This window comes from Erpetoichthys calabaricus, chromosome 5, assembly GCF_900747795.2.
Source record: "Erpetoichthys calabaricus chromosome 5, fErpCal1.3, whole genome shotgun sequence".
NCBI lineage: Eukaryota > Metazoa > Chordata > Cladistia > Polypteriformes > Polypteridae > Erpetoichthys > Erpetoichthys calabaricus.
In genome coordinates this window covers 182,220,134-182,237,410 of record NC_041398.2, presented here as the reverse complement: position 1 = coordinate 182,237,410, position 17,277 = coordinate 182,220,134, and the positions used below count along the sequence as shown (strand labels likewise).

The 17,277-nt window shown below is 34.2% G+C and overlaps 1 protein-coding gene across 1 annotated transcript in view; it reads right to left on the bottom strand.

Moving 5' to 3' along the window:
* The window catches only part of musk (muscle, skeletal, receptor tyrosine kinase), a 127,846-nt gene that overhangs the window by 50,949 nt on the left and 59,620 nt on the right, over positions 1-17,277 (bottom strand). The window contains exons 5-7 of the mRNA XM_051928321.1: positions 11,380-11,521; positions 9,259-9,383; positions 6,569-6,728 (exon numbers count right to left, since the gene is read on the bottom strand). Coding sequence (XP_051784281.1) covers positions 6,569-6,728; positions 9,259-9,383; positions 11,380-11,521 — 427 coding nt within the window. The remainder of the gene's footprint in view (positions 1-6,568; positions 6,729-9,258; positions 9,384-11,379; positions 11,522-17,277) is intronic.

Genomic DNA, 17,277 nt, shown 5'->3' with positions numbered 1-17,277 from the left:
CCAGCCCACCACAATCTGGGAAAACATAAAAAGTTAACACTTCTGTTCTGTGAGAACATGTCTAAAACCAAACTGTTATAGAAGCAAAATGTTAGTTGAAACGGAAAAAAGTGAAGTTTCCTCCAAGCACGCACTTGTGTGTAACTATGAAATACTGCTAAGTCCCTAACTCATAACTGGGTTTTTAACAAAACATGTGTTCATTTAGTTCATTTATATAATTGAATGAATTTAATTCATGAAAAAAGGCGTGTTATTAAATTGTGCAAAACAATAGGATTTTTTTTTATCATTTAAAAGCTCTTGGTAACACTTTAGTTTAGGTATGAAGCAATGTATTACTCATTTACTCTCATGTAACAAAGGCTTCTTTTGGTCTTCATAACACTTATCAAACATCAGTACATAGGTTATTCATCTTAGTGAAACATATTGACTTGATGATAAAATTACTTGTTAATATGAAGGATTCACTGGATTTACACTAAATGTATAATATCAAGAGTAATGTGTCTGAAATAAGCCACCTCAGAACACTCCAAAGTGAAGTTTTGTTAGCAGGTCACATTGCACAGATGAATAAACGCTTTACTGATGCTTTGCAAGTGTTATGCAAACCCAAAGAAATGTATGTTTTTGTTTATATAATGGTAAATGAGTAATTGATTAATTTCTGCAGTACCTAAATTAGAGTGTTACCAGACTCTCTGCTTAGAAGCAGTTAGTTTAATAAATAAATGCCATTCTTCTTTCCTTGATCCAGCTATACCCAGGTCTCATTCTTGTTAACAAAGCCAGAACAACAATAATTAATATAAAATAATACATTACATTTATATAGCACTTTCTCAGTACTCAAAGCGCGATCCACACAGGGAGAAACCAGGAAGCGAACCCACGATCTTCCACAGTCTCCTTACTACAAAGCAGCAGCAGTACCACTGCACCATCTGTATTTTATAATGCCATTGTGTTATGTTTTGTCATAAACTGTCATTTCAGATGTTATAATGACATAACATTCTCAAACCCACTTACTCCAGCACAGGGTCTTGGGCCTAACCCAGTAGGACCAGGTAAAAGGCAGGAAGCAGCACTGGATGAAGAGTTACTGTGTCAGATGTCCATACAGCCTCTTACTCATACTAATAAAGTGCACATTTGGAATCGTTAATTAGCCTATCTCACATATCTTTGGGGATACAAACTCTAAGCATACAGTGAGCACAGAATTTGAACACAGACTGTTAGACCTAAACATTTACCAGCCACTGTGGACCTACTGTACTTACTGTGTGCATGTTCACTAAAGAAAGTCTACTGTAAATGATTAGTGTGCATTAAAAATGTTATAAACTTATAATTTATTACACACACTCCTTTGACATTCTAAGGTAATAAAAAATCTTTCATTTTCAATAGTAAAGAGTACATGGCTACTTAATTCAGGTATTTGAAATTCTGGTAAAATCTGATAAAAAATTGTCATTAGGACTGTTTCAATTAAACTGTGAAGAACATGGGAGTAAATTAAGGGAATGTTAAGATCTAAGACAGAAAACACTTATTTACACAATACATTAGTATTAGGGGAGAGAAAGTTAATGTGGTAACGCATGCATTTAATTTTCAAAGGTATAATCACATTATTTTTCTTTAATTTCTATTAATCGACATCCCTTGCTATCTAGGCCTTTGGTTTACAAACTGAGGGCTGCAGCTTGATATTATGTAAAACATCAAGTTCAGTTTTAAAGATTGAGTTTAAATTGCCTATACAGAGGTGTCTAAATATGTTCTTCAGTTGTTACATAAAAGTTGACATGCATAAATATATCAATGCACAGGAGTAACAGTCCTCAGTATCAAACAGCTGTCAGATGGGAACAAAAAAGGTAAAAAGTGGGACAACACACAATTCTCCATGTTCAGCTGTGGTCCAATTCCACTGCTTTGTCTCACTGTGCTGTGAGGACTGCTGTCCTTTCCAAATCAAAATCTTTCAGTGCTCACATTGGTCCCTCTTACTTTCACACCTCACACCAAGACTGATGGATTTCAGTGAATGTGGACGTCTCAGGTAAGTGCTCTCAGAAGAGTGCTCTCTTTCTTACACTAGCACCCCCCCAAACACCACCACCACCAGCACAAGCAGGCTGCAAATTGTGTCTGTCTCACGTTCTTAGGTCTGGTCCACCAACATTACAAGATTTTTGCTCAACTTGTTTTTTTTTTTAACCATCATTTTTAGAACAGATTTAGAAAGTGTCAAACAAAGCAGAATTTTTTTAATTTGATTAATAATAAAATGCACACATCTAATATTTCATATTAGCTTTATTAAAATTAATCATCTGTAGAAAGCTTTTGTTTCAGAGAGCATTACCAGTGTTCGGTAACCTTCACCTTTCCTTTAAAAATAAATACTGGAACAGACAGATCAAACTGTATTTGCCCCCAGGAGGAAATTTGGCTGAAGGATGAAGCTGAATTTTGCTTAAGGTTATCAAAACTGGAACCAGACATTGTCAAAAAAGACCCCATAAAACATAAAAAATATTCAATCTTCACAATTGTCTTTGAGTTATTTGCCTCTTTATTGCCTTTTAGTTATAAGTAACTTGAGTTTTTTTCTGTTTCTTTTGATCTAGATTCTTATGTAACTGTCATTTTTGTACATTGAAGATATCAACATTTCAGGCTTTCTATTTTTACTTTTCTTACATTAAAGTATAATTCATTAAAATAGTATTTCATGTGCATAAGAAAAACTTCAACACAAACAGGAGCATGCAAAGAACCCCTTGTAATCTCTTGTTAAAATTCCCAAAGTGCAATATTAGGGGGAATGGATGAGAGTTAAGAAATCTCACTTTTATTGTCAATATTCTGCTATAGATTAGCAGTTGCTTTGATTAATAGGTCTATTATTATAGTATAGTAGTCTGTTGGAAGTAACCAAAATCTAAGATCCGGGCTCCGATTTATTGCATCGGGTTTTGACCATGAGATATTGCTGATGCGGCTTGAACATTTTGTTGGGCTTAAAGGGGCTGCTCTTAACTGGTTCAGGTCATATTTAACTGGTAGACACTTTTCAGTGACTTTAAATTCCTCTTTTTCGTCTACTGCTCCTCTTAAATATGGTGTTCCTCAGGGATCCATTTTGGGTCCTATTTTATTCTCTATATACCTTCACCCTATTGGAGCTATTTTTAGGAAATTTAACATTTCTTTTCACTGCTATGCTGATGACACACAGGTTTATATTCCTGTCTGCAACTCTGCAATAAATCAACTCCACAACTGTCTTTCTGAGCTAAGATCCTGGATGGCTAATAATTTTCTTGATCTGAATCAAAATAAAACTGACTTGCTTATAGTGGGTCCATCAGCTAAAGCCCAAATTGGTCTTAGACTTCTCGGCTCTTTTTCTGTCTTTTGCAAACCTAAAATCCGCAGTCTTGGTGTAATCTTTGACAGTAACCTCTCTTTTGAGAAACAAGTAAATTCTGTAGTCATGAGTTGCTTTTTCCAGCTTCGTCTATTAGGTAAGATCAAGCCTTTTTTTATCTTCTAGGGATCTTGAGAGAGCTACTCATGCTTTTATTTTTTATCGCCTTGATTACTACAACTCGCTGTATTCTGGGATTAGCAAGTCCCTGATAAACAGGTTACAGTTGGTCCAGAATGCTGCCGCTTGCTTTCTGGTTGGGGCAAAGAGAAAAGCCAAGCAAAATGACACCTTTTATTGGCTAACTAAAAAGATTACCATATGCAAGCTTTCGAGGCAACTCAGGCCCCTTCTTCAGGCAAGATGGGGCAAGAAAGTATGACTCTGTTTCTCCTATTTTATCTTTTTTACACCGGCTGCCTGTCAGTTTTCGAGTTGATTTTAAAATCTTGTTTCTAGTTTTTAAATCTTTACATGGGCTTGCTCCTGCCTATTTATTTGAATTGTGTGTTTTACACCAGCCATCCAGAGTGCTTAGATCTTCTGGTCAGTTGTCTCTTGTTGTCTCTTGTACCAAGTGTAAAACCAAGGGGGACAGGACTTTTGCAGCTGCTGCTCCTCGACTGTGGAACTCTTTACCTCATCATATAAAGGAGTCGTCTACAATTGAACTGTTCAAAACAAGATTAAAGACTCATTTCTATTCACTTGCATTCCGTGACCTTCAGTAATACTGATGGTTTCCTCATTGTGATTATATAACATCACTTCTATTTATTATTTATTTTATTTATCTTCACTTATTTTATTTCTATTTACGTTATTCATGTTAATTGTATGTTTTTCTTTAATTCTATTATTGTAAAGCACTTTGGCCACAGCATTCCTATGTTGTTTTAAATGTGCTATATAAATACTGTAAATTGACATTGACATAAACTAAGCTATTCCATTAACAGTAGCCAAGAAAGGTGTAATTTATGATGCTTGCTTTTGATTTAAAACTCTCCCAGATGGTTCAAAGGACAAAACTGATGATACTTGTACACTTAGTTCAGGCAAATTTAAATATCACATAAGTTCAACATTCTTGGCTTATCACTTAAGAACAAAAACTGAATGATACCGCCGTTAAAAAAGTCTAATGTTAGGCAGCAAAATCTGCAGCGATGAATATACATCTCATTGTATGTCCATAAGTGAAATAGTATCTAAAGCATTACCTACTGTTATTTTTTGCAAAATGGATAGCATCAGACTGCATAACTGTAAAATTACTTAAAAATACAAGGCTGAGAGAAGTCATTCAGTGAGGTCTGACAGTTCTTCCACATTACCTTCACATGGGATAATTTGTCACATACCAAAGATTTATATGAATGACAGATGTTGCATTTTGAGCAGCTAAGACGTTGTACAGCAGTCATATTCATAAGGGACCACTGTACATTGATGATCCATCTTGGTTAAACTTGCGATTAGTCAAGATAAATCTAGTGAGATTTTACGCTTGTGATAAAAAATTTAATAGACAGTCCTAATTATTATATATATTAGTATGTATATTAGTAAATGCTTTGAAATTATTTGGTGTAGTTCTGAGGAACAGTGAAGATAAATGTCCTTCCATCCCCAGTATGAGCAGATTAATATGAAAAAATTTTTAAAAAGGCAAAACTTTACAACTGTACCAAAGTGATATTGACTATGTTGAGAATGGAGATCGCACCATCAACTCCATCGGCATTCTTCAAGCAGCATTTATTGCAGTTATGCAGAGTACAACAATACTGCGGATAAATCTTTGCAGCATAAATAGAAGAAATACAACTATTTATTCCACTTCAAAACAATCATATTCTGCTTTCCTACATTATCTTATACAATTGATATTTTGTGTAAGGGAGTTAAATGCATTATTGAGTATAAGAGCTCTCCTGTGGCAAGAATTCAAAGCCCTATATGTTGAATCTACATGTGTGTCACTGTTGGCAATTTATTAAACTCAATAGCGATGACTAGATTATCACTCTTTTTTAAAACAGAATATACTCTTTTCTAGAATTTTTTTTTTTGCATAATATATTAACACAAAGACACATTCTAAATATCAAAAAGCAAGGATGAGAAACTGAGAAACAGCAGAGGCAAATTCAAGGCAACAAGGATCTGAGACTGTGTTCTGCTGCCTCTATTATTGTGTCATAAGTCATGACTGCCACTCTCTTAACTTAATTTATTTTACTGCTAATCAGTTTTCAAGATGATTTTTTTTTCAAATAGCTAATATTATTATAGTACAAACATTTGTGCTTATTTATGGATAGCATAGTTATATATAGTAATGCATACATCTTTGATAATAAGCTTAGCCAAATCAATGTCAACACATCATCAGCTGTGACATTATGCATGCTTGCACTGAAAGTTTTACTGCTTTCTTCACACATAAGCAAAGGTGGCATTTTTGAAAGTGTTTTTCAAGGTAATTGGCAGTAAAGCCCTTAGATTGTTACTATGTATAATAGGGACTATTATTGTGACAAAGTGCCGGAGACCATTTTTCCATGTGCTTATTTCTTTAGGGTAGGGTGTTTTACTATACACATGCATCCTTGCTTTATGCTGACTGATCACTAAATACATTTTTACAAGTAACTAAAAATTGCACTAAATTATAGTTCTCATTTTGAGGTATGAAAATGAAATTTTAAGTACCAGGAGAATGAGTATAAAGATTGCTATACCAAACTTTCCTTTAAAAGACATGTTACAAAACATTAAAATAAAACTAAAAACTATCAAGTTTCACCAGAACATTTAAAGCAATAAACACACATACTAGTTTTAGTTCTTGCACACTTGGACTCTGTAAAAGAAACTTGAGATCAGTTATTTCTAGCATGCAATACACTATTCAGTATGGGACAGTGATAATCTTCCTGAGTCACATGTTGATAAAACAGAGATAAGGGAAAAGACTTCTTGCCATGAATGTTATCCCAGTGCTATACGCTACTGTGGAAAAATAACAAACATTTATTATATACACAATGTCTATATTCTGTGGAAGAAGTGCACCAAACTATTAACTAAAAATAAATAGGTTTTTACCAGAAATGGAAACCTTCACTGTGGCTTTTGCTTTAGTTATTCCTCCGATGTGCTTGTTGGTTGCCAAACAGGTATATAAGGCAGGTTTATTAACAACAACTCTAAGCGTAGAATTAATAGCATCACCAACAATGATTTCCTCCACTGAGGCAGCAGAAATCTGAAAAAATATTCAAATGTAACTAAAATTAGCACATTTTATTTAATGAGGGAATTATACAAAAAGTACTATGTAGAGAGGAACAGAAAACATAATACCAAATAAATGTAACCAAGATTAATTACATTTATATAAAATACTCGTTTTGTTACCTGCCTTCGCTCTGAAAATGTGATAAGACAATGGGCATCAGTTAGGGTGCAATGAGTTAATCGAATGTATGAATTTTAAGTACTATGTACCTTAAAAAACTTAAAGTTCTTTAATGTATGCAGTATTTTTAGGGTTTTTACTAAAAGCTAATATTATTAGCATGCAACCTGGTGTAACAATTAAAGCTTTGGACCTAGGGCCTCATACTCTGAGTTTGTTGGTTCAAATCCTGCTACTGACACTGTGTGACTATGAGCATGTCACTTCACCCGCCTGTGCTCCAGTTGGAAAAGCAAAAGAAATGTAACCAGTTGTATCTCAAATGTTGTAAGTCACCTTGGATAAAGGTGTCAGTCTAGTAATAATAATATTATTAGGTCACTGGAGCAGCTTACTCTTGAATATGCTATAAATAATTATATATGAGTAAAACATTCCTGCATTAAATCAGTTCCTGCTTTTCTTAGGGACTTGGCTTTGGTTGACGGCAATTGAAAAACAAAATTTTAAAGGAAAGTGTATTCTATTGAATTAAAATGGGTAATTATTAGAAATAATATACATTTTGAGTGTATATTATCATTATTAGATGTTTATGATTTTCACTTGTTCTTGTCATTTACTCAATTATTTCTTTTTGTGTATTTCATCAGCTGTATTTTCAAACTTCAAATTATTACAGGCAGCAATGACGTTTATAGGCTGCACATTTATGTGGCTCATTCAATGAATTGAATGCTTTTACTTTTGGAGATGTTTTCTCTTGTGGTTGAAATGGATTAAATAACTGCCAGTTTTGGAAGCTTCTTAAACAATCGTTGGACCCTGTTTAAAGTCTGCAGATGCAAATGAATACGTAAACAAATTTGGAGAGTAGTGGGGGTTTATCCCTGTTCAAAGTAAGCAGGTGGGTATGTAAACGATTTTGGAGGGTGGGGTGGGGGTCCTTTTTCAAAATCTATAGACGCGAATGTATATTGCAATAAAGTAGCTTATGGGGGACGCATTAAGTTCAAACTTATACCATCTTCTAGCCTTGTCTTGAATTCAAGGACTCCACTTTCACCTCAACTTGTGTCTCCTTGCCGTTTTGCTTATGGCAAAGTAAACCCAATGCACAGCCACACAGCTGCAGCATCTGGCACAGTCACTCAAGCTTTATAGTGTTTGGTAACCAATGAGATTTGCATCTTCATTGAGCTTTGCTGAACTTTGTATTTGAACACAAACAGAAGAATGCATGCTGAACATGATACATGTGGCCTTTTCTGTACAGGACATGGCCTCTTCTTCAGTCATCCATCCACCCTTTAAGCTAGTGCTGCTGTCAATCGTTTCTACTGTGTCCTTCATTTGCATAAAACATGTCAGCGCCACGCAGAGCACGTGAGTTAACATAATATTCATAAGTAATAAAGTTTATCAACATATCAGAAAAATATTCAAAGTAGTTTACAAATATGTATTTTAAGAAACTCAGTTTCTCATTGCTGTGAGTGTTTAATTTTAAATCTAAATTGACATCATTGTTTAATGTAAAATTACAATATACAATTACTGAAAATACCCAAATTTAAGACTATAATAAGAAAGAAAGAAAGAAAGAAAGAAAGAAAGAAAGAAAGAAAGAAAGAAAGAAAAGCACATTACACAATATTTTTTTTTTTATTTAGTCGATTTTGGTATAGTATAAATCATAAGTTGCTGGAAAGGAAAATGTAACTTACTTTGGATGAAGTAATCAGCTTAAAGTATTCCAAAACATTATAGAACAATAAACATGACAGCCTTTGATTACAGTATTGTTGACAATAATATTAAAAAGAAAAATTGCTAGATAAAGTGCATTACATTTAGATTTACTTATGAAGGGAAAATATTAGCAAAACAAATGCTGAACACTTTATGTATCTGTAGATGCATAAACGATTAGTGTTAAAAGAAAATGGTCAGTCAGGCACAATTTATTTTCAAAATACACCTTTCAGTGAGAAATAAATCAACAGAATTAGTTCTAAAGTTTATGCATCGATATTAATTATTGGATTATGGAAATGTATATGTATTTTTTTATTTCCTTAAAAATATACACCAGCTGTCACAGGCAATGGAGAAACTGCCTATTTATAATTGTTCTTATTAATATATTCATGATGAGCACATCACATTCAATGAGTCCTAGTGTAGCTGTTGAAATCTAACCAAGGTTTCTGCCTCCAATTTGCATTCCAGTTCCATCTCTGCCATTACATTCCTTGAACATTAATTCAGAATAACTCTCTAATGTGCCAGGTTGTCCTTTAAACAGATGCATTTGTATATATTTGCTAAATTCTCATGCATTTAATGAAATGGCTGGCAAGATGTATTTACTTACAGAGTTACCATTTTCCAGCCACGTGATAGCAGGAATTGGATCACCAGATGCATTACACTCCAAGGTAATTTCAGAGCCAAATGCAACTCTTTTATTCATTGAAATCTTCTGTATTCTAGAGGGAACTGAACAAAAACAATATGCAAAATCAAATAAAAAACTAAGACACAACTAAAATGGACACAACTGTCTATCTATCTTTAAAATACTGAATATTTTATCAGAACATCTAGAATTTTGGGGACTTTTTTGTATTTATTTCCATTCATTTTTTTTTAATATTTACTCTATACTTGAATAAGCTCCGGCCTCTGCAAACCTGATTTGAATTAAGTGGGTGTAAGAATTCTATTTACATCACATATATTATGTTAAACTGACTTTTTAATATTAAAATAGTATATGTATTTTAGTTATAATATATATTTTACGCAAGACAAAATTGAAAACAATTCATAAATGCCAAACATGCCCACATACATACATTCCAATACAGACATTGTCATTCTTATTTCCTATCAGGTTGGCCAAGTAACCTATTATAATATTGAAATACAGAAAAATGATTACATAAAGTAACTGAGCAGTAATTTATCAATTTATTTGGCAACAGCATTGTAGATATAATTTCATGGCAAAGTCGAACATGGATATTTTGATAAGATGCACTGAACAAAAAACAGTCAAAAAACTATTCATCAGTTTTTGAATACATGAGGTACCATACTAGAACGTCATTCATTTAAATGGTTTCAACTCTTGCATATTATAAGAAGAAGAAGAGAGGCTCTTCTTCCTTAGGAGACAGTGTTCCTTTAATGTGGAAAGTGACATCTTTCGCATCTTCTACACCTCTGTGATGTCCAGTGCAATTTTCTATGATGTGATGTGCTGAGCTGGTAACATCAATTCAAGAGAGGCCCATAAATTAACAAGATACTTAAAAGGGCAGGCTCAGCTATGAGATGTACTCTGGACTCCCCGGAGGTTGTAGCAAAGGAGAGACTTAAAACAAAACTGAGTGCCATTATGAACAATGCAACACATCCACAGAGGTCTTTGACACACTAACACTGAGGACTTTCAACCAAGGAATTATTCAGCAGAAGTGTGTCAAGAAATGTACTGGGGCTCCTATACCATCATCAATATGTCTGTATGGTGCCTCACTGTGACAGCCCAGTCAGACCATATTGTGTGTGTATATATTTCTATCTATCTATCTATCTATCTATCTATCTATCTATCTATCTATCTATCTATCTATCTATCTATCTATCTATCTATCTATCTATCTATCTATCTATGCTGAATAGTTTGTAGCAGCTGACATAAGCAAGCACTTTTGCCACACGTAACATAGCGACTTTCCTAGCTGTAGACTTCTTCAGACTTCTTCAACTATATTTATTTGTTTTCTGAGAATAGACATCTTTGTAATATGCATTTACAAGCTTTGGTTTTCAGCCGACTGAATACATATTTTGTACCGTATATGTCATTATCACTAGAGAATGCTGAACATGCAGAGCATTATCGTACGTTCTGTGTTTAAGAGTCAGAACTTCCTTGAATTAAAGTAAACTTTGCCCAGCAATGTTTACCTTATTAGAAAGGATAACACCCAAAGCCTACTTATATTTTAAAATTGACTTAATTTCCACTTTTTAAATTTGATAGCTCAAAATTCTGTTTTCAATCTTACTACAGAGAAAAATCATCCATGTTAAATTAACTGTTACAGTGTTAAATCATAATATTTACATAAAAACACTTCAAATGTGAATTTTGATGTAAATCTTCTTTTGTTTAATTGCTTATAGTGCTACATTTGTTTAAGTTTTTTGTTTATTTGTTTTTTTTTTTGCTTGTTTTCTTACCTTATGTGATTTCTCTTTATTATATGACAAAACTTTAAAACATAGATTCTTCTGATACTAAACTTTTCCCTCATGGGATTACACTTTAGGGTCATTTACAACAAACATATTCATAGTATGTTTACTCAAATCCAGACTCAGTTTAATGCAGTTTTCTAAAAAATGTGACAATTGCAAAATTAACAAAGGGAAATTAAGTTAAAAAATAAAGAAAACAGAACTATAATTGAAAACCACAAACCTTGAACTTCTACTGTAACAGGTCTAGAGTATTCCATGCCTAAGCTGTTTTTCGTGACACAGCGGTACCTCCCTGCATCATCTTTTTGAATATCATGGATTTTTAAAGTTCCGGTATCAAGAATGGAAATACGATCATTAACCTGAAAGTTCATAAATAACATGAAACATTAGTTAAACTCATATTTTAACGTTTTAGAGTTTAATACCATAGATGGTATGTTAGGTGGAGTGGTGGCTCTGAGGCTAGGAATCTGCACTGGCAATCAAAAGGTTGCTGGTTTGAATCCCGTAAATGCCAATATGGACTCTGCTCTGTTGGGCCCTTGAGCAAGGCCCTTAACCTGATATTGCTGAGCGCTTTGAGTAGTGAGAAAAGCGCTATATAAATGCAAAGAATTATTATAGATACTACAAGGGATGTTCAAAAAGTTTCCACACTTTTTTTAACTCTATTTATTAAGAATTTCAAAAACAAAATGACATCACTTTTCAACATAGTCATCTTTGTCTGTGATGAAATTTTCCCAGCATCGTACCAACTTTTTAATGTCCAATTACTTCTCCTCCCACCTTCACCGTTTCCAACGAAAATATAAAAGTGTGGAAACATTTTGAACGTCCCTCATATATACACAAAAACAAGAAAATTATAAAAAGAAAGAAATTAGTCTTTTTACATTAAAATTATTGTTTTAATTAGCTATTGTATTTACTTAGTATAGGGTGGCATAAAGGTACAGTACTTGGTGTTACAGCTTAATATCTTTAAAGTATAAGGTTCAAACTCAGAATCTTATTCTGTGCCCATTTGTAATTCCTCTGGATACTTGATTTCCTTGCACATAAGGGTTAGACCAACAGATAATAAAGTTGTTCCACTGTAAATATGTAAATAATAATACATTTGATTTATATAGCGCCTTTCCCATGCTCAAATATGTGATGCAATCCAAAAATGATCTCTACAGTTCATGCAGTGTCATGGTTATATGTTTCAGCCTCCTACAATCTAGTACTGGAATAAGTGAGCTGACAAAATAAATGAATGCATCACCATAATTATCCAGTATTGTGATGTGCTGGGAACAGCTGACAAAAGAACAAAAGAGGTGAAGTATGTTAGGGTGATGAACGACAGAGAAAAAGCCTGAAAAGGAAGGAGGACAGCAATCAAGAGTAATTGCAGTATAGGACAAGATATTGTGCAGGCATTTTTTAGAATGTATAATATATACATAGAAAAATAGATACAGTGTATGTATAGTTTACATTGTTTATTAGAGAAATGAAATTGGCACATGTACCGTAATTACTTTTAATAGGCTCCAGTGAAACATATAGAATAATTAGGCCCGTTAGCGTATTTATTGTGCCCCAGTAGATGTTCTCTTGGCAGTTGCATATTGCACATTAGTTCAATTAATTTTCAGAATGTGACTTATTTTTATAATACATTTACCAATCTCTGCCAAAATGATATGAAACATTTCAAATGTAGACCAGGCATCAAACAATGCAAAACCCACACCACTGTCTTCCTTATAAGTTCTTTCCCTCTAGTCATTTTTTAATTTATTTGAGGTATTTATTTTAGAAAAAAGGAAAAAGAAATGTTTCACTGTATCTGAAGAAGCCACATTTTCTGTTTATAGAAGACCACTAGGTCTTGTTTTGTTCAATCTTTTGCTAATCTTTCAGTGTATAAGAAATGAAATAACCTTGCTGTGCGTAAATTTACTGCTCCAAATATTGTTATTATACTAGATACACAGTATTGGACAGAATTGTATACAATATTTTTCTGCTGTGCTAGCTCTCTGTTCCAGGGAACTGGAAGCCAGACATAGTCATGTAGGTAATATGCATGTTTTCTTTATGTTAACTGTTTTCTCCTTAGTTTCCAACCAAATCCTAATGAGATATACCATAGATATACTGCAACTATGGTTAGTGACCATAAATTGGCTGTGGCTAAGTGAGCCATGGATTGTGCACAAATGTTTTTTGTGACAAACAACATGGTTAATTCCTTCCTTCCATCTAGTGGTCCTGGGGAAGGCTCCAGCTCTTTCTAACCCTATTATTGTCTCTTTATATATATTTCCATGGGAGATGTAATTTAGAAGCATAACATTAACTTTCTTTCGTTTGCTACTGATGTTCATAAATTAAATAGACCCCTTAAATTACAAAACATGTAAAGTGTACACTATAATTATAAAATAAAAATTTTCTTGAAAGTCTTAAGATAAATACAGTTATTACAAGGGCTTCGCCCATAGGTAAAGTGCTCCCAAAATCAGGAATAATCCCTCTGCCGAGTCTCAGCATTTATAGCAAGACTAAATATGCATTATTTAACATAGTATACTTTTAGTATAAGTGATGTGAGATAGTGTAGCTGTTCACATATATATGCCATATATATTTCTGGCTGAAAGAAAGAAAGAAAGAAAGAAAGAAAGAAAGAAAGAAAGAAAGAAAGAAAGAAAGAAAGAAAGAAAGAAAGAAAGAAAGAAAGAAAGAAAGAAAGGTTTCTTTTAAGCCTTGGAAAATCATTCCTTAGAGCAATATAGTTTGATAATTTGTGCTCCAAGTAAGTTTGCTTTTGTCACTTTGATCTAAGAGCAGAGTCCAGCGAAAGAATTATCCAAAATTGATTCCAATAATGGTTGACAATTTAAAAATTAATCTGAGCTAAAGAAGACAGAGGGATCAGTTTCTACATCTAGGCAGGGGTATGCTGGCATACAACAAGTGCCTTAAGGCTGAGAAGATCAGTGCGTCTGATCACAGTCGGCATCAACAACCGCTGATAACGTTTCCGAGGGATGAGCCAGCACATGAGGACACTCACACAAAGCAAGGGGAAGGTGTAAAGTGCTCAGTGCTTTTATTAAAACAAGTCCAAACAAACAGTGTTCAAAAAGTCCAGTGCTTAATTAAATAAATAAATAATCCATAAAAAGAAGGTGTCTATGTGGTGCTTAAAATGGTCAAATAAATAATCCATTTAAATGAGGTTAAAAACATAGTGCAGGAAGCTGTCCTTAAGAGCATGAGCCCTGGTGCATTTCCTTAAAAACAGACATCTCCTTGGCTTAACCCAGAGCAGGTTCTTGCAACCAAGGAGGTGCCCACCTTCATCGCTACTGCTAGGCTAGGGCCCCTGAAGCCAACTCTGGCTCCTGAGAGGGCACCGTATCAAGCACCATCACGAGCAGGTGTGTGTTGCCACAATTACTCCACCATCTCCCCTCAGCTGTGTGAGTGTGCACATCAACGGAGAATGGGACGGCCAATTAATTAATTATTTAATAAAAAATGACCACTCTTCCTGAGCCATGGACCTACTATACCACACTTGCATTGATTTGCTCAGGAGCAATAAGAATGATGTTTTGGACATGTGGAGGACAAACCCAGTTAAACTAGACCTTGGTAACTGATAACAGCCCTTAGCACTAGGACCATTACTTCACTGAAAGTGCAGTAATAATATTAGAGGAAGCTGGTCAAGAGATTAGTTACACATCAGTTAGACATGGCTGGACTCAGTTCTATACAGAGGTTTGCCTCTGGAGAAAGACCACTTTAACAGATTAATCTCTTGTCAGCTCCCTGTGCACATGTGGGGATATACACAAGTAACTGGATAGGTGCTTAGTATTTGGCACTGCAGAGATGAAAATGTTAACCATTGTTTGCATGTATGAGTCTAAAGAAATCTCAAAATATGCAACTTTCTTAGAGAGAGAATTGCAGCACTCTAATGTGTGCCATCCATAGTACTGCAGTAGCAAAACTTCAATGATCATGTAATGAATGAACGAAAAACAGGCATTGATTGATCTCCCTTTTGTGGTTAGTTGGCCGTGACTGGCGAGACTTCTACTGAAGAGACACGGGAGATACAAATGATAAGTGAAGCCCTTCATCTGCACTGCAGGGAAGGTCAGACAACTGAAACAGAATAACCCATGTTCAAAGGTGCACTACTGGAGATGTCTGCAAAGAGTGTTGGCAGAAACGCTGTTGATGGCAGTCACAGAGTCAGCCTTATAACCCATTTGAAAGTAGTTTACGTCAGTGGCTAAATTGAAGGCCTGAGTAAGGAGGTAGTTTAGTTATGTAATTTTCAAGCAAACTGTTCGAAGGCTGATAAAGGATAGATGTGATATCATCCTGTCTATTTTAAGGAAAAATGAATGGCCTTTATTGTTACAAGAAGTGGCAAGAAGCATCTGGTGAGATAGGGTCTATTACCATGAAGGAGGTCACTATATGGGTAAAGATACGATGATGGAAGCTGGGTAATAACCTGCCAGAAGTGTTTAAGATGCCAGATGATTTGGTGTTTTCATTAACTCGCCTACTCAGTTTTACATGAAAGAGCTCTGGAATGGCACCATGGAATGCTCTCCAACCTTAAAAAATATACAACCAAAGGGAAGGTTCCATTAATTAACAGATTTGATTACTCAGCATCTCCAGGAAAGCCAGTGTGGGGGAATGATATAGATTCCATGCTGGCTATAGATTAAGAGGTAATTTACTTGTTTAGATAAGAACATAAATGGTTTATCAACCAATTAGTTATCCAATTGGTTAACTAATAGCTACATTGTCCCAATATCTCACTGAAATAATTTTTAAAACTTTAGAAGGTATCTGCTTCATTTACATGATTCAATAGCTTGTTTCTCTGCAGATTTCCACCAGTGTCCTTGAATATGTGACTCACTATTTAGCTGAGCTAATTCAACTTTATCATGCCTTTGAGAATTAGAAACACTTATCTTACTTAGAACATTATTCTTTAGTCTTGAGCAGAAAAAGCTATCTATGGACTTTATTCATGTGAGTAATTATTTTCAGTTATATTATCCTTTGAGCACTACTTAATATTATGCAAAACACTTATCCTATCAATATATAATAATTTGTTTGTATTAAAGAGTGCACTTCAAATCACAACTCTGTAGTGACCTTAGAGTCTTATAGCAGGAGTATCCTGCCTCATCACATTCAGGACTTGCAGAAAGCAAATTAATGCTAACCACAAGCATAAGGAAAAAACTTCATTTTTTAACAAATAATGCTGTTCAATTCTCCAGTCCATTCATTCATGTAAATCCTAATCCAACAACATCAGGTGCAAGGTATAAATAAAATCCAGCACCAAAACTTAGTTCTGAAGAATGACAAAAATAACATAAGATTAAAAAAAAAAGCTAAGCTAAAAGAAAACATTGCACCACCAATTAAAAGTACTTAGCCAACTTAAAAAATTGCCACAGAGAGCAAGAATAGGAGAGAATTTAAGTTTAACAGTTAGTTTATAGAGTCATTAGTGAAACAGACAGGCTTCTGCTTCATAAACCCGAGATCTCTGACCTAGTGATGCTTTATTTTAGAACAGTTAAGTATGACATCAAGCAAAAACTACATTTTTTCCTCATTAAATGAAGTGGAAAACAACTACTATGTTTCTAGATGTCTTTATATTATTATAACAGACTTAAAATCACCAAAATCAGTAATGTTAATTTTAGATAGCTAAACTCTGTCAACACGCATGTTAGGTGGCTGCTGATAGACAAGGCCTAAAATAGTAAGGCATAGTCATAAATAAATATTCAGATTACTAGTATTACAGTACATGTTTGCTGTAATTGTAAAAAGGAAAAAAGACAAAATAAGTTTAATTTATTTCCATATTGACTGTCTGCTCCTCTCTATACTGTAGCAATCATCTGGCATCTCATGCTACAAATGTATGAAGTCGACTTCTGCATGCCCAATCTATTAGCTGAGATTTTTTTTCCTTAGATAGCTACAAAAAAAAAAGAACATGAACTGATTTATGATAAGCCTCTTTATCTGTTTTTCCATA